We start from the raw sequence: 20264 nt of genomic DNA on the forward strand, positions 1-20264 counted from the left end.
ACTTAGACTCCTCCAGGGGGCACCCCAGGGTGTTCCGTCCTGGTCAGAGGCCTGGGACCCTAAGACTGAAGTCCCTCTCCTTCCATGAGAGCAAGTGACAGCTGGGCCTGGTATTAAGGTAGGAGCCCACAGCGGGGGGTCAAATCTCAGAAAGCGTGGTTCCGTGGTTTCTCATGTGGGTGTCTAAAACCACTCTGGAGGCCAAGAAAACTGCCCCGACGGACTCTCAGAGCCCTCGAATGCCCCAATCGTGACCAGCCAGGCCACCGTGCTGCACAGGGCTTGCGGGAGGGCGGCGTCTCGGTGCCAGGACGCTCCTGCCGGCGCCCATCCTGGCCCCCCCTCGCCCCGCGTGTGCTAGGCCCTCTGCCTGCCTGCCCAGGGGATCACATTTCCGGGTCCTGCTCCTGTGCTGGTCTGGCAAGACCCTGACTCCCCCCACCCCGAGAGGCTGACCGGCAGTTTCCTGCCTGGGAGGGGCTGAGCTACCACCGGTCTCCTTTCGTCCACGCATTGGAGGGAGCTGAGCTGGCAGTGTCTACACTCGCGCCCCTGTCGCCCATCACAAACCTGCTGCTTCCTCCTCTCCCCACACCTCAAAATTCCTCTTCCTCTTCGCACTGTCAAAATCCCCACTTCCACTTTCATTTGAGAGGGATGCAGGTCTCCAGCTGCCCTCAGAGGTGACTAGCAGACATCTGGCCGTGCTCGCCCTGGGGACTGCACCCCATCAAGGGACCAAGGTGCCCACCAAGAAGGTGAGGGCAGGATCTAGTCTAAATCACACGCAACGCAGTAAACTGATGTTACCACAAGGAAAGAAAAAGAAGTCGGGTGCAGAAACAAGCTCCCACAGGGTACATGTGAAGATCTCTACCGTGCACTCGAGGTCCCCCAAAACGCCTCCCAGGGAGGCACTGACATAGGGCAGGCTGGCAGCTGGGCTCCTGCCCCTCCCCCAGGCCCAGGCCGCCCGCCCCGCCCCAGGGGCGCTCACCTTGACCACACCAACCAGCAGGCTCAAGCTGATGACAAAGAGCATGGTGATGAGCAGGAAGCTGGAGAGCAGGTCAGCTGAAAGGCAAGGGAGAGAGGGGGTGGAGGGCCCAGGCTGTTCCTCGGGTGCCCCACTGGGACTCCGAGGACCACACTTTGGGACGACAGTGTGGATAATGATGGCAAATGAAACAGCCCAGCCCCTGCCCTCCTGCTGTTCTCAGTCTTGAAAGCCTGCAAAGACAGCAGACACAGGGTTCCAGGTAACAGAGAAAGGTGTGATGGGAGGGAGAAGGTCAGTGGCAGGGCACTTTGGCCAGGGTGAGGTCCAGGAAGGCCTCTGAGGGCGCCTGCAGATGAGTGACCAGAAGTCCTGGCAGGGCCCCTGAGACAGGCTTAGTGTGGGCAAAGCCTCTGGGGTGGTGAGCAAGCGGGGCCATGGGCAGCAGGGGCGTGGGCCACGGGGATGTGGTGGGAGAGGTCAGTGGGGGCAGTGTCCCATGGTGAGGAGCACGATTAACCTAGGCTGATGGCAGCCATGATGGTGTGAGCAGGGGAGACCGGCTGTCACCCAGCTACACTGTTTGGGCTGACAAAGCACCGTCCTCTGCTCCCACACCTGGTGGGTGCCTCAGGTAAGGACAGGTGGGATCTCCTTGTGTATAGCTGAAAGATCTGAGGCTCAAAGAAGGAAAGTCCAAGGCCTCAAACCCAACCATGTTCCCACCAGCACCCTCTCCCGCCCCCCAACCCCACTTTGGCACCCCCAGACCTACCAATCCTGAGATAGCCCGTCTTGGAGAACCTGCAGGAGGCCTTGCCATGGGCCACCTCCACTGAGTGCTCGACGAGCAGCAGCACACTCATGATCTGGGGGCAGAGCAGAGGGTCAGTCAGTGGGGCTGCCCAGCCCGACACCTGCCCTCCCTCCTGCCACCGGGGCCCGGATGTAAGTTGGCCTGATTGATGGACAGCCCAAGCTCTTAGTCCTCCTTCCTCTGCCCAACTGCATGTGCTTGAGCAAGTTGTGAGCTCTCTGTGCCTCCTTTTCTCTGGCTGTTCACGAGGACAATGCTGACCATTCCTAGAAGGCCATGATGAGGAGTGAAGGAGAACAGCCCAGGAGAGCACTGGGTACCACACCAGGGTCTCCTAAAATCCTGATGTTGAAAGCCAGGCCTGAGGAGGGGAGGAGGAGCTCAGGGCTCTCGCTGGTGATGGCGCCCCTCCCCTGCACCACCTTTTATGATGACAGGATCTAGGCAATTCAGTCACAGCATCTGAGTATCCTAGGGATTCAAGTTCAACACAGGCCCAGAGATTGCTGCCCCATGAATCCTCAGGGTGCCCTTTCAGCCCTGTACCCCATGGACCCTCCATTTGCTCATCTGAAAAATGGAATAACAATACTATTTGCCTCAGAGGGTTGGTCACCTAAAGTATGGTTTGTTTAAAGCACCCAACAATGGTCAGCGCTCAAGCTATACTCACTGTCATTGCATTGCTCATCCCCACTGGACCAGGCATAGAGGCTTAGCTCTCTTAGTCACTGTTCTAGTGCTGAATGGATAAATGGATGATGGATGGATGGATGATGGATGGATGGATGGATGGATGATAGTGATGGATGGGTGGATGGATGGGATGGAGGGGTGGATGATGGGTGAATGGATGGATGATGGATGGGTGGATGGATGGATAGGATGGGTGGATGGATGGATGGATGGAGGGATAGATGGATGATGGATGGATGGATGGATGATGGATGGGTGGATGGATGGATGGGATGGGTGGATGGATGGGATGGATGGATAGATGGATGGATAATGGATGGATGGGATGGATGGATGGGTGGATGATGATGGATGGGATGGATAGATGATGGGTGGATGGGATGTATGATGGATGGATGGATAATGAATGATGGATGGGTGGATGGATAATGGATGATGGATGGATGGATGATAAATGGATGGGATGGATGGATGGATGGATGGATGGATGGATGGATGGATGGATGGATGGATGGATGGACAGATGGACAATGAATGAATGAACCCCATCTCCCAGGAGAAAGCTTACTAAAAATGATAGAGAAGGGACAAATCTGATGGGCCTGAATGTCGGGGTGGTACTAAAAGCAGTTGAACTGCATAAAACTCTACTTTGAAAGGGCCGTACAAGTCACTTAGCCCCAGCCCTCACCATCCAACTAAGAACCCCACGCCGAGCAGCCTCCTCATGAAAGCCTCGTCACAGGGACTCGCAGTCCTCTGAGAGCCGCACCCCTGCAGCGGGACTCCTGCCCTTTCCCCAGTCACACATGCACCAGCTCCAGGAGCCCTCGCCCACGCTGAGAGCAGGGCAACTCCTGCCCTCTCGCTGCGGAGGTCCTGCCTCTGTTAAGATGGCCTAAGTTTACATTGGTTCTCTAGGTGGCCCCGCACAGGTAACTTGCGCTCAGCTGACAGGCGAGCTGACATCCACCATCTGTTTCTCCCTGCTGACTGTGTGGGTCTCAATCTGTCTTCCTGCCATGTTACATCCTTCAGAGCGGAAGAAATGGGTAGCACGTAAGGCTGGTGAAGAGCTGGGCTCCAGAATCAGAGATGTGTGACCTTGGACCAGTTATTTCAACTCTCAGCTTTCTCATCTAGGAAAATGGCAATCACTGGACTTAGTAAGGAACAGATTGTCTTGTATCTGCAAAGACTTGAGGTCTGGCAATGAGCCAGCAAACATGATTTGCTTTGGGCTAGAATGAGTTTACATGGGGTATTTGAGCTGTACCAGGAAGAGGGTTCTGGGGGTGCTGACAGGGAGCTTGCTTGCACTCTCCCCCTCTACCAGGTGCAAGGTGAACCAAGAAGGTTTTGTCTCACCAAAGTGGTTGAGAACCGCCCAGAACAACAGGCAGATGCTGTGGGGACTGTCGTGACACCCACAGGAAACAGCCCTGCAGAGAAAAGCTGCTTCCTTGGCCCCTAAAGGCTGGACACCCATCTGCTCCCTCTCAGTTCCACCTTAAGAAGGGGAAGAGAAAGGGAGGCTGATGACAGTTGGGACTGGGACACAACAGGGCACCCGGAAGCGGTGAGTGCCCCAACAGGGAGTTGTGCAAACAGCACAGAGGAGTATCTACCAGAAAGACTTTAGGAACCCACGAATCCAAAATGGTCTGAGATCCCAACTTGAGTTAATGGGGAAAACCTCTGTCCACACATTTTATAAACTCCCTCTGCTTGGTTTATAAAGTCAGAGAAGCTAAGCAACTTGACCAGTGATACACAGCAAGTTCAGGGCAGAGCAGAGACTGGAGTGCCACTTGGTGTCACCCCCAAAATACTTCAGGGCCCCTGCTAGCCCTGGCCGAGGGCTCAGGTAGTCTAACCTCACACCTTTGTCAGCAAAACCTTTTGAACACACTGCTCTGGGTTTCCTTAGTGCTTAACACTATGCATCTGCTACTGTCCTGGTTTATCACAAACATCATAAAACACACATGCAAGTCCAGAGATTAATAAAAATATGATTGAAAATGTCATCCTAAGGCCCCAGTAGTCACCTTGGACATCACCCCACTTTGAAGACGCCCCCAACTCCTCTTAGGGCCCAAGACCACACCAATCCTGTCCCAATCACCACTTCCTTACCGGCCTTCTAGAATGGCTGGTGGCCAGGAGAGGGGAGGGGCGTCTGGACACTCTAAGTAACCCCACACCAGGGCATCACCCACACCTCTCAATGAGCCTCCCACAGTCCATGAAGGGCTGTGCTTAAGTAGCACCCCAATCTCACAGAAGACGAAATCAAGACCCAGAGAGGTCCAGTGACATGTCCACAGCCTCCCAGCTGACAACCCACAGGCTGGGTTTGCAAACCTAGGGCAGTGGGCCCTACATCGGATAATCTTGTCCCCTCAGCTGTCTTCCCAGTACCTCCCAGCTGCATGGCTCAGCGTGAGGCCTGCCCCCGACCCACTCCCATGTCAGCCAGGGGGTCTCAGAGAGGGGTACCCTTCACCTCCCCCGCCCCCCAGCTCCTGCAAGCAGCAACAGGGCCGAAGCACTTCTACTTCTAGAACAAGCTGTGTTCAAAACCAGGCTCACCTTTCACCCCATTTCAACGTCTCAACAACCCTGTAGGAAAGGAGCAGATGCTGCCTATTGGCCACGCGCCAGCCCCCGAAGCTCACAGAACCAGCACGGGGTCAAGGCAAGCTGGGATCCCAGTCCAGAAGGCAAATGGAGACCGGATGGAGAGGAACCGACCGGCAGTTACGAGCAGCTCCGTGCCACTGACCTGCCACCTCCCACCCTGCAGGAGACACAGCATTTCCCGCATTCCGAGGTGAGGGCTGCACGGAGGACGTCACGTGGCTCGGCTTGAGTCCTGCTGCCCTTGTGTCCAGGACACAGGCTCCACTCAAGAAAGATGTTCCCGGCCTCTACCTACCCTCGCCAGCCCTGAGCACTCAGAGTTCAAGAGCCAACAGCTGGGACGTGGCAGCCTCCCCCCCACCTCCTCACCACTGTGTGAACCTGGCAGGCTGTGGCTCCTCCCTGATCTCAGTTTCCCCGCTCCAGTCAGTGAATAAGCCATGCCCATGTGCACCGAGAGCCACTGCAATGACTGACCTCTACAAAAGGTGGCATGTCACAGCCAGGGTGCCTGGTCTTCCCCACCTCACTTCGGTGTCCTGCTCATCAGAGACCTTCAAGCCCTCCCCACACACACCCAAGTCCCCAGCCAAGAGCTGCTTACAGCTCCTGGCAAGAACTCCAATCACCTACAGCATATTCTAGAAGAGACCAGAATTCCTAGGCCTCCCGGCCCTCGCCTTGTCTTCCTGCCCCCTGGTTTCCACCTGGACAAAGCCCTCTCCCCTGCAACCCCCCAGCTCCAAGGACCTGACTGCACTGAGACAAAGGCAAGACATCCCTGCCCCCCAGGGCCCAGGCACCCAGCCCTCCCTCCAGCACTGCATCTTCTCCTTCACTCTCCCGTGATTCTACAAGGCTGAGATGCTGCGGGTAGGAGCTGGGTGCTGGAGTCAGATGCCCTGGGCCCAACCGGAGCCCCGGAGCAAGCCACTACCATGTCTCTGGGAAATGGGGTGACAACCGAGCTACCTTGCGAGGGTGCTATGAAGCAGGTGGCACGCAGGCAGAGCCGGGCACACAGCCCGCGTGGCATACACTACGACAGCCAGGCAGTGCCCACGACCCTGTCACTTGCCAGTGCAAGCTCCCTTGCTCATCCACCCAGTAACTGCTCTCCGAGCACCTAGCACCTCCAGACCCACTGGGAACAAGCCGTGAGCACCAGTGCTTGGAAGACTCCAAGAGGGGCTCACCACTCCGGAGAACTCGAGCCTCCCTTTGAAGGATGAGCAGGAGTGGTTCAACCGTCAAGAGAAACGTATTCTGGGAAGAGGGATGTCACGTGCAAAGGCCCAGAGCCTGGCTGCACGGGCCCAGGCAGATGCAGGGGACAAGGATGCCGAGTCCCGGAGAGAAGTGATGTCACCAGCAGGACCTAGGCCCGGACAGAGGCGGGACCGGCCCAAGGCCGCACGGCAGCCTGTCACGAGCCCAGCTAACCCCAGCTCTCCTATGGCAAGTCAGGGCTGGGGCTGGCTGGCAAAGGGCCCCCATTCCCCAAAGCCTCCGCTCGCCGACCCCGGCCCCCCTCAACCCTACACCCTACATCTCCCCCACCCCACCGCCCCGCCCCACCCCGGCACCTGTGCCCGCTGCTTCTCCCTGGTTTCGGTTCCCATCCCCGTCACTGTCCTTTCCCTTCTTTCTCAATGCCAAGCGCAGCTTCCCTCGGCTGAGCAGTGGGGCAGTGGGGGAAGGTAGCCAGGCGGCCGGGAGCCACCCACAACTTGTGCCAAAAAGAAGGGGACAAGGGAGGAGAGGAAACTCAGGGAGGCTGGAGGGGTGCAGTGGGCCACGGCCACAGCCAGGGCTGACGTCCCGGGAGGCCCTGTTCAGGTGGGGGTGACAGAGGTGACCGTGCTGGGAGGTGGGGAGTGGCAACACTGGATTCTGGGGTTCAAACACCAGTTTCCTGTCCAGGACGATGGGCCCACTCTCAGCCTCCCCGGAAGCCCAGGACCACCCTGTCGGAAGCGGGGGGAGACCAGCCTGGGAGACAACCAGGAGCAAGGACCCAGCCCCCCGCGAGCACCCCAGGTGCTCCAGCCAGGCTTCCATTTACACCTCCTGCAGATTGCCAGGCCAGGCGTGCTCCCCTTCCCAAGTGAGTGGGTGAGCGGCCCGTGTGTGACTCGGGGAAGGCTGCGCAGGAAGACAGGCCCGGGCTTGTCCTCGGTTCTTCCCCAACAGCCAGCAGTTTGCAGGCTGGGTCCTAAGGACACGGCCCTTCCTGCCCCTCACCCCCACCCCAGGGTGGCCCCACCCCGACCTGTCCTCCCGCTCCGGCGGCCGAGGGACACCCACTGCTGCGGGCTTGCCACCTCGGCCCTTATTGTGATTGTGTTTATCACCCTCCTTTCGGCTGCCCCCCACCCCCACTGGGGATGTTGGAAAGGAGGATGGGAGAAGAGAGCCAGATGCGTCAGAGACAAGAGGAAGCTCCCCTCCCTTACCCCTGCCCCCCGCTTCCTGTCTCCACTATCAGGGGGTGGATGGGTGGAAACCATGCCCCCAACATGGCACTATCTCCCCACCGCCTCCCCTGCCAGCCCAGATACCATCCAGACGTCCACTCCCAGCACCACACTCACCTCGGCCAGGTGGGCCCCTCACCCTCCCAGGACCCAGCTTCCCAGGAGGCTGCTGCTCTGGAGGCCTCCCTCCCCTCCCCCACCCGCCACACCTTTCTGTGCCCCAGTTTCCTCATCTGTACGATAAGACTCTGCCCACGAGGAGAGCGACTGCGAGGCAGGCGGGGTACAAACACTGCTGCCTAAGACGGCGCAGAAAGCTGTCCCAGCTGGGAGTGGGCAGCACACTGCGGCTCCCCACGGCCACGGCCGCCCCACTGGCAGCAGCCCCGACCCCGACCTGGACACACCCCCAGGTCCTTCGAAGCACAGCAGGCAGATAAGTTGTAATGGACTCAGAGTCGGCCCCACGCAGCCACGCGGAGGGAGTCGCGAACATGGAGAGAAAGGAGTCATCTTCCTCTATAGAACCTTCCAGAACTACACACGCTGGACAAAGTGGGCAGGGTGGGCCGTGCTGAGCAGGGGTCCTGTCCTGGGTGGAGACCCACGGCTGTGTCCACTTTGTGGAGGTCGATGGAGATTGTGCATCACTGACAGGCTTATGGAGTTAAAGGACGTGTGGAGACTGGCTGGCCTCCAGGCCTCCGAGACAGAGGACACCTCTCACAGGACCCCAGCAGCTGGGGCTGGGAGTTGCCCTGGGATGGGGCAGAGGCTGGGACCTCGATATCCAGGAATGGGGGATTCTGAGAGGTGTGTATAGTTTCTAAGACTGTGGAGGCGCGAGATTACACGGCATGGCAGAGGCGGGAGAAACAGCTCAGGCGAAGGGGGAGACAGGTCAGGGCAGCACCCCAGCTTGCCCCCTGCGGCACAGGAAGCCCGGGAGGGCATGGTGTGGGGGCAGCTGGCTAAGCGTCCCTCAGAGCCCTGCCCTGCAGGAGCGTCCAGCAGGCCCTCCGCCCTCTGCCTTCCTGGCCTGTCCTTGTGAAGGGAGGCAGGATAGCGAGCTCCTCCCACCTGGTGTCGTGGGTGGCCTCTGCCATTCTTGGGGGAACAGCCATCAAATCCCCTTTATGGGCAGTTACTTAGCCGCTCAGAGCCAGCCTCCAGGCTTGGCACAAGCCCCCAGCCTCCTCCCCTTCCTACGTAACTGGGAAAGCACCGTGAACCCCTCAAACTATCTCCGGAAACCATCATTCCTTATTCACCTTCCGGGCAGAGGCCCCCCGCGTGAGCACAAGTATCACTATTACTACTGAGGCTTTGCGAGCAGCCAGGTCCTGCCCTCACCACTGACACACTCATCTCACCCCCGCCTCAGCCTTGAGGCGGCCTCTGCTCTCGTTCCTATCTTTTCCCCCATTTTGCAGGTGAGATCAAGACAGCATATTCACTCACGGGGCCCGTGTTTCTAAGAACAGAGCTCCCAGGTATCATGGTGGACCCCGGTCCATCACTACCAAGAAGGTTCCCCCACACCCCACACTTCTGCCCCTGCCACAGACCCGAGCTGCCAGGAGAAGCACACCTGGCTCTTGTTCTCTCCCTACCGCGGGCTGCAAAGCGACTTAGCATCTCCAGGGCTATTTCCTCTTCTGTCAGTTGGGAGCTCCAGAGGCACCTGCACTTGTGGAGAGCTCACTGGGTTTCCTTTGAGCCTCTAAATGATCCTGCAGTTACTGTTACGGGACTTCCATTTGACTGGAGAGAGAACTGAGGCAGGTAGGGGGCTGGTGGGTGTGCCTGGACCCGCAGAAGGGAACCCACCCCCCCCCTTGGTCAGTTTCCTGCCTCATCAGAGGTCTGAGCACGCCCACCCTCGGTGGAGTAGGGTCTCCTGGGAGGCCAGTGCAGACCTCACACTGAATTCAGAGCTAAGTTCTGGTTGTACACCACAGCTCTGGCCTCAAAATAAAAGCCTTACTTCCTAGGGGGCTCAGGGCCAAGGTGGTGATGAAGCAGCCTTGTCCAGAGACCCTGGCCTCCATCCCAGGGGCCAGTCTAAGTGGGACCCTAGCCTGCCCACCAGGGCAAACCCCGGCCCCAGGATGATGCCTATGAGCCCTCCAACCAGCGTGGCCCTCCGTGACTGGACACACCCCCACCTCCCATTTCCAGAAGCCCCTTCCCTTCCTTTGAGCCCAAGGACCAGGAGGTAGGGCAAGGTGCGGCCAGTCCTGAGTGACCGCACACAGCTAACTGACCACTGTCACTCGGGTCTGACGCGGCAGAAAGAGCCCAGCCCCGCCCTCCGTAGAGGAAGGGCCCCGAGTGGCAGCCGCGGAGAGCAGGCCTCTGCCCTGCACCGCAGCACTGGCACGAAGTGAAGACGCTAACAGACTCCCCAGGGGCTTTCCCAACCTGGCAGTTGGAGCCTGCTTTTAGGCCCCAAACAGATACATTTCAAAAGGAAAATGACCTTTGTGATCCACCCACAGCCCAGCCTGGGCACTGAGCTGCCAGCCCCGACTCCACTAGCGCCACATCAGCTCAGTACCTCGACAGTCATCCTGGAGGCAGGGACCCCCGCCCCAGGACACAGAGAAGCAAACCGTGACCCAGACAGGAAAGGCACCTGCCTGCTCAAGGTCACACAGCAATAAGCGGTGGGGACGCGGCCATCTTTCGATCCCCAGATCTCATGTGGAGCAGAGCAAGGAGCCAGGGCTTTCTGAGGAAGACCGATCGGGGGCTCTTTCTGAAAGAGGAAGTTTCCTATGAGCAACCTAGTCCAGCCTCACCACCAGTCATTGACCCCTGACCCCTGCTGACCGCTCCGAGCCCCCACACACCTCACGGTCATCCTGCCCTAAGCCCCCTGACAAATTTCCCAGTGATTCCTAAATAGTGTGTGGCCTGTCCCAACTCCAGGTCTTGGCTCATGCTGCCCCCGCCACCCCCCAGGCCCAGCAGCCCCTTGCCCCCCAATCCAAGTGGAGCCCTGCTCGCCGTAGCACTCCAGCCTCCTCCTCAGCCGCTCCTGAACCCCCACCCAGGACCGGCTGGACTAAGGCCTCTCGTCTGTGCCCTCACCACAGCCTGCTCTGTCAAAGCCATTTTCACAGCCCATCTTTGGCCAACTGGCACCTGACCTGGCCTGGCCTGGGGCTGGGCACCTACAATACAGACTGCTCCAGAACGTATCTGGAGGCGCCTTTAAATAATAAAGGTCGGTTCAGTTTACCTTTTTTTTTTTCTAATTTAAAAGTTGTGCTCTTGAGCGACCAAATAAATAAGGAAGCTTTGGATTGTGACCCAGACCGTAAAGTAAATATCCGTGAGGCTCTGCTGACATAAATAAATCAGTCATTTACGTAAATAAGAAATGAGGCCCGCCAACCCCCACCGGGAGCCCCAGTGCCGCATGGACCTACACCCCCTCCGAGGACAGGGAGCAGAACCTTGCTGTCCCATTCACGCCGATTTTCTTCCAGAGAGAACAGTGTGGGAGGCAGAGAACCCCGACGGCTCGGCAGGTGCCGCAGGCCCACGGAGCGGTGCCGTGGTGCCCAGGACGGTGCTTCACCTCTGCCAACTCCCTCCCCAAAGAAATGCCCAATTCGCAAGTGCCCCCCTCCCCCACCCGAGAAGTGGCCCACAAGAAATGGGGGCAGAATTGCCGAAACAGTCAGGTCGTCAGAAGCTTCTGAGTATCTGTCCCCCAAAGGAGCCCAGGGGGGCTTGACCACGAAGTGCCACATGGGGTCGTGCGCAGGGGCCTGGAACAGGGCAGGGCGGCGGGGGAGCTGAGGGAGGCTGAGCGGCAAGCCTCAGCTCCGCCCGAGAGGGCCGCGCTGGCTCGGGCGGTGAGAAGCGGGCCGGGCTCGGGTCTGCCGTACCGGGGTGGCAACAGTTCTCCAAACTGTTTTGAATTTAAATTTGTTTTAAAAAGCAGTACCTGTGCACTGTACCAATATGGAGACGAGAGAGACAGAACCAAAAAATCAGAGCTTCCACAGCCTCTACCCGGAGGCAGCCTCCCGCCTCCTGGCCGTGGTGTGGCGTGTTCTGTTTCTACAGAGCAGATCACAGCAGGTGAACTATTTATCCAACAGTGCATTTCTCAAGGAATTCAGGCGCCGTGGAGAGGAGAGGGTGGGGAGTTATTTCTGGTCTTCTGTGGAGGCGGGCCCCCCCTACTCCACTGCCTTTGACTTAGGGTGACAGACAAATGGAACCAAAGAGACCACCTCGAGGAAGTTCTCTGCCTGCCTATGTGTGCAGGCTTGGCCAAAAGCCACCCATGAGCCAGGCATGTCCAGGGAGACCCTGAGGAGGGCCCCCAACAGAAACCCAGGACGCCTTCCCGGCCTGGACAGGAGAGGTTTGCCCTGTTGCAACACCCCAATGACTCGATAAGTGTGGCGCTGCCTCAGGACGCCACAGGCTCGATTTAACCGTCCCCAGAGAGGCCGAGTCCACAAATAACTCTCAGTGTGAAGGGTGGCTGCCCATGACTGGCTCCAGATGATCAGTCTGCGCCATCGATACATCTGGATGGCGGCCTCTTTTTCCACCCAGATGTTCAAGGCCTGGCAGCACACCTGCCCCCAGACCGCTGGGCCACAGGAAAGCCCCCGCACTCTCCTTCTGGGAAGGGGCTGGAGTCTCTGGCACAGGGCCAGAGGACAAGCACCCTCTGGAACCAACCAGGGGCCCCATGCAGAGACACCTGCCTGTGCCAACCCTCCAGCCTCCGGCTTCTCCTCAGTTCCCCCCTCCTGCCCTCGAAACCCCATGGCCCCCACGCCCGACATTACAGATGGCGGTGCTCAACTGGGAGTGAATGTTGTCCCCCAGGGGACATTAGGCAATGTCTAGAGGTATTTTTGTCACGACTGGGAGGTGCTACTGGCATCGGTGCTGCCCACATCTGACGCCCCCAGGGACGAAGGCTGCAGCCCAGGGCACCAGCACCATGCCACAGCAAGGGCCCAGTCTCCAGTTTGCCATGCTGAGCCCCACCGCCCGCCCCTGCCAGCCGAGGTCCTGCCACCTCCACGTCTGCAGGCATCCTCCCTACACCTAAGCACTGCATCTTTCACAGGCACCGCCTCCAAGAAGGCCTCCCTGATCCTGTGCCCACTTGTGCTGCACCCCTCAGGTGTGCATGAGGTCACCAGGTACAGGTGAGGACCTCACACTGAAACCTCAACAGCCAAAGGCTCGGGTTTGCAAGGCGCCTCTGCGCCAAGCAGCCTGCAAGGAAACTCCGCTCAAGCTGCCTGGGGGCTCTTTTGTACACTGACCCAGTCACCAACATGGGAACATCAGATGGGACATAAAATCCCTCATTTTCCTTCTCTAAATCCTCATTCCCTTCCTTTCTAAATGGCAAAGGAAATGCCACAACGTCCACAGTTCATCTTCCCAGTCACAGGAACAGCCCCAGAGTGGCTCCCCGGAAGCCAGAGCCGAGTCCTCCTCTCATTCACTGTCTGGTCCTGGAGGACGGGAATTTGAAACCTCCCATCTAGTCCACCCCCTGACCCTTCGGTTTATAAAGGCGAAACCAAGGCCCAACACACAGGTTGTCCCATGTCACTTAGTCAGTGGCAGGACCATGGTAAAGACGCAAGGGCCTGCTTCCCAGGGGCGCACCCCAAAGATCTCAGAGTGAAAGAGATCGGAGGGCCAGAGTGGGGGCAGCCAAGGCCATCCTCAGCTCTCAGGTCACCCCCATGTGGCCAGCAGCTAACAGGGCAGCGTCTAAGCTCCTCCTGCAAGCAGCCTTCCGGGCCTGCGCTTGACCCGAGCCGTGCATGCTGCAGGCTGCATGTCTACTCCTAACACGCCCGGCCGTGTCGCTCCAAGCCTCGGACAGCAGCGCCCTGGGTCCTCAGAACAACCATAGCAGGAAGGATTGTTCTGGTACCCACTTCTCAGATGAGGAGACTGGGGTTCAGGAGGCACCCAAGCTGCTCAGCTGGGAGGCGGAGAGGCCAGGGTTTGCACACAGGAGTCTGGAGCCAGAGGGACGGATGGCACAGGGTCGCCCTGACACGGGCACACAGGGTCCCACCTGCACAGGGAGCAGCAGCGGTGGCAGGGAGCAGCCTCTGCAGCCACCGCTGCAGGTTGCTGCTGGGCTGATTGTGCGGAAGCCCTCCCAGGCTCCTCAGAGGGCTGCTGACCACAGGCCCTGAGTCACCCTCCCAGGAAGGAGCCTCCATCGGGGTGGGGGTGGGGGGGGCTGGGTGTGGCTCCGAGCTGTGCGGTGAGAGGGTGGGTCTGGACAGAACCCATCCAAGACCCTGACCTTCGGCCACCAAGACAGAGGGGGAGCCTCGGGTCTGGGGGTCAGGGTGGGTGGGGTGCAGGGGACTGTGACTCACTCAGAGTCATTCTGTGAGTAAACACAGACAAAGGCTCAGCGCTCTGGCTTGCACACTGGCCTCGCAGGAGGACCTCTGCTGGCCCGAGCCTGGGTGCTACAGGGCTGGGGTCACATGAGTCCCCCTGCCCCCCGTTATGAGCACAGGGTCTGTCCTCTCTGGGGACGAGAAGCCAGTGGTTTGTCGAGGCCTGAGCTCAGGGGCCTTGTCCTTTCCCCCTGGAAGCACAAACGGATGAGCCGCTCCTAGCCCCTCCACACCCAGGCCCCACAGAAGGAGGCGAGGCTGGGGGAGCGGAGGCGGGGGAGCCCGAGTCCTGGCAGCAGCCCCAGCCCTCGCTGGCTTCCACAGCTGCTGCTGCCTTCGCTCCCTGATGACCTTGCGGCTGCTACTGTGCCCAGTTTACAGAGACAGAAACAGCCCACGGCGACAGTGCCTTCCATCGGCCTGGAAGGGGGACTCCTGCAGGGGGGGAGACTGAGGCCCAGGGTAGGGAAGGGTTTCATCTAGAGGGTGGTGAACCTCCCACGGCAGGGGGTTCGGGCCAACAGAGCCCCTTCACCCCCACACTCGCACACGTGTCCCCGGGTCCCGCACTCACCACATGGTACACAGCCAGGGCGATGGTGGCGATGCGGACATTGAAGCAGCAGCAGGTCTGGCGGAGGGCAGAGACGCGGAGGGCCATGGTGTGGCTGCGGTCCCCTCCGCTAGGCTCTGAGGGGAAGGAGCCGGGCGGCCGGGAGCAGGGCAGAAAAGGGGAAGCTGCTGGCTGCCCTCCTCACTTCCTTCCTGCCCCTCAGGCAGGCAGGGGCAAGAGCGTCACAGCTGGGCGGGGCAGCTGGAGCAGCACACCCCACACCCACCCACACACTCCTGGAGGGGCTGCCTGGGGAGAGCCCAGGGAACACCTACCTCGCCAGGGTCAGGGTTCAGCCATCTCTGCACTCTGCCTAGGGCCCGCTCACCACCCCCTGCGAAGCAGGGACTGTTTCCAAAGCCATTTCCAGATAAAGAAGCAGAGGTCCAGGGAGGGGTAGGCCCTCCCAGCCGTGGTCTGGGGGCCAGGTTCAAAGGCAGCTCTGCTGTAGAAGGATCTACTGTCTAGCATTTCCTCCAAGTTCTGAACACACAGGACTCACCCCTTGAATCTTCACCTCAGTCCTCTGAGGAAGTTATTATTACTATTCCCATTTTGTGAATGAAGAGATGGCCCACAGAGGGGAGAAATGACCTGTCCACGGTCACGCAGCTAGGCGGCAGGGGAATGGAGACTGGGACTAAGACCGACTGGTTCCAGCTCTGACCAGATGCTGAGCTCACTGAAGCCCAAACCTTCCGGTGGGGAACGCAGCTGGGCCTGGAAGCCTGCGCTCTCTTCCCTCTTAGAGAAGCAGGCTGTGCCTGGGCGCTAAAGAGGCGTCAGGGCTCCAAAGCAGACAGAGAAGAATGAGGAGCAAACTCATCCACCACACATCAGCCCCCGATAAGGTCTCCCCCCTTCCCATTCACCCCCACACCCTCCCCACCCCGCACCCCCTTCCGCCCTCAGGCAAGCCCTTCTGTGGGCCCAAGGCCCCCGATGATCACATGCAATCAGGAATCTTTTCCCCCTCGCCCTTGGGAAAAGTTGGAATTAATAAACCATGACTATTAAGCAAGCTACACGAGAGCTGTACGCCCTTCTCAGAGGATGTTAGTATTGCAACAGAGGACAGAACTATGAGGCACTTGCAAAATTCAGTTCTTACAAAAATCAGCTCTGTCCGGATGCTGAGCTCACTGGAAACCTAAAACTTCCAGTGGAGAACATATCTGGACCCGCCGTGAAGTCCCACCTTCACACAAAACCATGGGGCTGGGCCTGGCCATCATGGCCGCCCACCATATGTGTCCCCAGAGGGGTTACAAAGGGGCCCTAAGCCCCATGCCTTGGCAGGACTTGCTCTCTTGGACCCCCGAAACTTGGCCGGTGCATTTGATCTAAACTTGCTGTTTGCCGATGAGACCAACGGGCCTCTGCGAGCTTGGGGCTCCGGATGACCCAGCCAGTCCCTCTCCTACTTCACTTTCAAGCCTGTTTAGTTTTCACCATCGGCTTTGCCGACATCAATAGCAGAGGAAAGTAGTGCAAGCTCCATGGCTATGGCCTGGGTTCAAATCCTGACACCTTCTAACTGGGTAGTAAGAGAAACCCTGCCATGTCTGAGGGCAAAGGGCATCAGTAGCCAGAGAGGAGGGCCCGAGGCATGCCGGGGGGCCTGGATTCAACTGTGCTGGGAAGACACTGGAAATTTTGACGCCACAGGAAACAGAGCCATTAATTCCAGTCTGGTAAAATCACACCAACTGTGGAGCCCTCCCTGGGGGCTCAACAGGTTAAAGCAGCCCTATGAACTAACTGCAGTCACTGCAGCACAAGTTTGATCCCGGGCCAGGGAGGTGACCCGCATGGCGCAGCAGACCTCTCCTGTCTCACCCGCTGCTCCCCTCAGCAGTGTACTTCGTCAGTCTGCCTGTTCTGCTCCCCACTCTGTCTCTGGTGAAGCCTCTCGCCGCCCCTGAGTCTCTGGCCTGTACCCCAGTTCTGCATGCATAAATAAATAAATCTTAAAAAAAAAAATCAGACCAACTGTGGACTCGATCCCCAAAGAAAGGCTGAATCCACGGATGCTATGTGAGATCATTTCACAAGGTCTACGGATGAACACATTTCATGTTTATAGTGATAAATTCATTGTAATGTGTGTTATACAATTATATATGGCGAACCTGTGAATTCTGATTTTCCACTTATGGGAGTAATTAAAGTCTCATTTTCAAAAAGATGCATTCAAATAACAAAAAGCAGGAGGTTGAATTCAAGAAAAAGACTGAGGATGCCGCAGCCCAGGAGACAGGGAGAGGTGGCAAAGAGCCACGGAGGCGGGCACCACGTCTTGTGGCCCTGGCGCGTGAGCAGCCCAGCCCCAGTCCCAGGCCCGCCTGGTGGCTGTGCGCTCTCAGGACAGGGGCTTGAGCTCCCTGGGCTACTGTTTCCACCTCTGCAAAGAGGAGGCAGATGACCCACCGCGGGGAGGATGAAATGAGGTCACGTGCAGGCACGTCTGTGGTTTCCTCCCTTCTCGTCCACCCTCATCCACCACATCTACGCTCGGGCTGCCGGGAGGAGGCAGAGCTGGGACATGACTCCTGCTCTGTGTGTGCTGAGTCCTGGACCACGCCTTCAGGAGAGGTCGGGGACTTCGAGGGGTCACCCCTCATGGGCCAGGGGCTTCTTCTAGGCACTGTCTCCTCCCAGAAGCACCAGCCTTCTGATATACCATTTGCTCTCCAAGGGGTCACCAGCCTCAGTCAACCCCTGGGTGCTGGGATCTTCATTTTGCACCCCCCACCCCCTGGACCTCCCACAGGAGAGAGGACCGTCATCCCCAATGTCCAGCTCTTTGGCCAAGGCCGTAACCCCTGGAACCTGTGCCTGGGTGTCACCTTACCCCACGAAGGAACCCCACCGCTGTGAAAAGTTCATGTTTTGAGATTACCTTGGATTACCTGGGAATGTCCAACGTGACCCAACGGGCTCTGTAAGTGAGGGAAGGAGGCGGGATTGTGTCAGACAGAGGCTGGAAGCTGCTGCTCTGCTGGCTCCAGGGGTGGGGGAAGGGCCACAGGCCAGACCCTGGGCAGACCCCCCCCCCCACTCTGCAGACACCTCCAAAACTGTGCAATAATTCTGTGCCGTTTTAAGCCTTGGAGAACATGGTGACTTGCTCCACGCCACTCAGCAGAGTCCACTGTGGCTCCAGGTCTCTGGTGCAGAGCCCACGCAAGCGCCCTCTGCACTCCTTAACTTCCTCATTGTGTGACTGTGGGCAAGCCCTGGCCCTCTCTGAGCTGAGGCTTCCTCCCGTGTAAGGCAGAGTGAACAACAGCAATCCCCCACCATATTTGTGAAGAATATATAAGGAAATGCACCTGCAGACCACCACACTCGTGTCGCTGGCTCCCAGCCAGCCTCTCCCATCAGGACACTGACATGTTTGCGACTTCTCCAGACCACCGAGCTCCTTGCATTTACCCACGTAGCCCTGGCGCCTTCCGACCTTCCGAAGCCGGCAAAGTCAGAGAGACCCGGCCCGCGTTTCCACGCTCCCAATTCCAGCAAGGGGAGGCAGGTCTGCCGAGGAAGCTGCCTCCTAAGCTCTGTTCCTCACCAGGCCATTTCTGAGACGCCTGGCTTCGAGATGATTCCTAGTTCCTGGAGAGTCATTTTTACGCCCTCATTCTGCTGGGTGTCTTGCTCAATAATTTGCCACTGAGGTATATTCTCATTTAAACAGATGTCTGTTTCCTCAAAGGCAGAGTTACTGGTGAGTTCTCTTTGTAAAGCCAGAACACCATCAGAACTTCCTTCTTCACCCACATGCCTGGAGGCAAAAATAAAACCTGCAACGCTGCCAGGTTTCATGTTTAAAACAAAGAGTTTAGCGGTCTCCAGTCCATTCTGTTTGTCCAGATAAAGCGCTTCTCGGCCTGGCTCGTGGGAACAACTCAACCATGGGGTTATTTTGACTAAGATTGTCCTGTGATTATTTCTGTCCTTAATAAAGTTGTTTCCCAGTTTGCAGTTGAGCTGTGCCTCCCCAACCCCAAGCCAGAGCAGAAAATGGCAAAGAGGGCCCTTCCTGAAGGTGGCGCAGCGGGTTGGAGCGCCGCACTGTGAAGCTAGAGGGACCGCTTGGATGCAAGTTTGACCCCGGCCAGGAAGCTGACCATATGGCGCGGCAGACCTCTCCTGTCTCCCACTGCTCCCTCAGCAGTGGACTTCGTCAATCTGCCTGTTCTGCTCCCCACTCTGTCTCTGGTGAATCCTCTCACTTCTTCTGCACCTCCGGCCTGTACCCCAGTTCTGTATGCACAAATAAATAAAATCTTTTAAAAAGAAAATAGCAGAGTGTGGGTCTGTAACAGCAGGCTCACAGGCCACACAGACCTGAACACAGACCTCCTCAGGGACAGCTGCTGTGCATGGCTCAGCAGGTGAGCCCCAGGTCGGGGAGGGGGGGTGTCGTGGGGGTCCTCTGCAGCTCACCCAGGCCAAAGGTCAAGCTTCCTGCCAGACCACTGGCCTATAATTCCTTCCTGATTGCCCTCACTACCCTTGAGATTTGGAGGTGGACCCTGCAAGGTCAAGGCCAACAGTCTGGAAAAGATGCAAAACCACACGGCACGCCCTCCCTTCTCTTGCCCCCACCCCCAACCTGCCCACCAGTGACTGCAGTGGGGGCGCACGTGCAGCCTGGGACCGTCTCCTACTGCCCTGTCCTGTGAAAGGGAGCCAGACCCTGCCGGGCAGGGAAGGGCCCACAGCCCTCCACACATAGAGCACACGCTCTCCTGGGACCCGCTGGTCAGTCCTATGTGCAGGCAGGGGCCCCAGAGCTGTCTGGTCAACATCCCCGGAGGCTGTCACACAGCAGTAAATCCAGGGGTCACTCAAGGCATCAAGTGACATGTCCCTGCTCCCATCCATGGGCTCTACAGACAGGGCCTCCTGGTCCTGGCAGGAGGCCAGGCTGAGATGGCCACAGTAAGAGGGGCGCTGGCTATCGACGCCTGGAGAGCCTGAACTCAAACCCCAGGCACGCCCCAGAGCCCTCCATCTCAGTCTGTGGGTGAACCCAAGGCTGTCTGTGGGGAGCAGAGCACTGAGTCCAGAGCTGGGAACCCCACTCCCCTCCCGGTGCTGGTCTCCCCCAGCCCCTGCCCTGCTCTGAGGCAACGGAACTGGAATCATCACACTGTGTCTGGACTTTCCTGGGCACTGGAGCCATCAGTTACTGGGAGGCAGCCTCTCCGGCCTCCTGGCTGGTAACCCCACCTGCCTCAGGGAAGAAACTCTGATCCAGGGCCCTGAGAGCTGGCAAATAACGCGCACACCTGCGTTGACAGTAACAATGAGCTCAGTAGGGCATTTCCCCCAGATAGGGGATTTCTGTTTACTCAGATAACAACAATAACAAGTAAACAACAGAAGTGATTGGCCCAGCTAAGGGTCAAGTTCCTGGAAGGGATTTTTTTTTTTTTTTCCTAAGAGAGGCAGAAAACTACTATCTATGGTTCTGGCCAATGCACTATTAAAAGATTCCTAGGAAATCCTGGCTCTCCTGATTTAAAAGGGGTAGATGCTCTAAGTGCATGCCTTTAATCCTTTTTCCTAACTCTCCTATTTC

General features: G+C 58.2%; 1 protein-coding gene across 1 annotated transcript in view; it reads right to left on the reverse strand.

The window, feature by feature from the left end:
* Positions 1-14806, reverse strand: part of LAPTM5 (lysosomal protein transmembrane 5) — a 22012-nt gene extending 7206 nt beyond the window's left edge. Inside the window, exons 1-3 of the mRNA XM_004678711.2 lie at positions 14633-14806; positions 1773-1866; positions 998-1074 (exon numbers count right to left, since the gene is read on the reverse strand). Coding sequence (XP_004678768.1) covers positions 998-1074; positions 1773-1866; positions 14633-14719 — 258 coding nt within the window. The 5' untranslated portion in view covers positions 14720-14806. The remainder of the gene's footprint in view (positions 1-997; positions 1075-1772; positions 1867-14632) is intronic.
* Between the last annotated feature and the right edge of the window lie 5458 nt (positions 14807-20264).

Source organism: Condylura cristata, unplaced genomic scaffold (assembly GCF_000260355.1).
Source record: "Condylura cristata isolate star-nosed mole 26May11 unplaced genomic scaffold, ConCri1.0 scaffold00008, whole genome shotgun sequence".
NCBI lineage: Eukaryota > Metazoa > Chordata > Mammalia > Eulipotyphla > Talpidae > Condylura > Condylura cristata.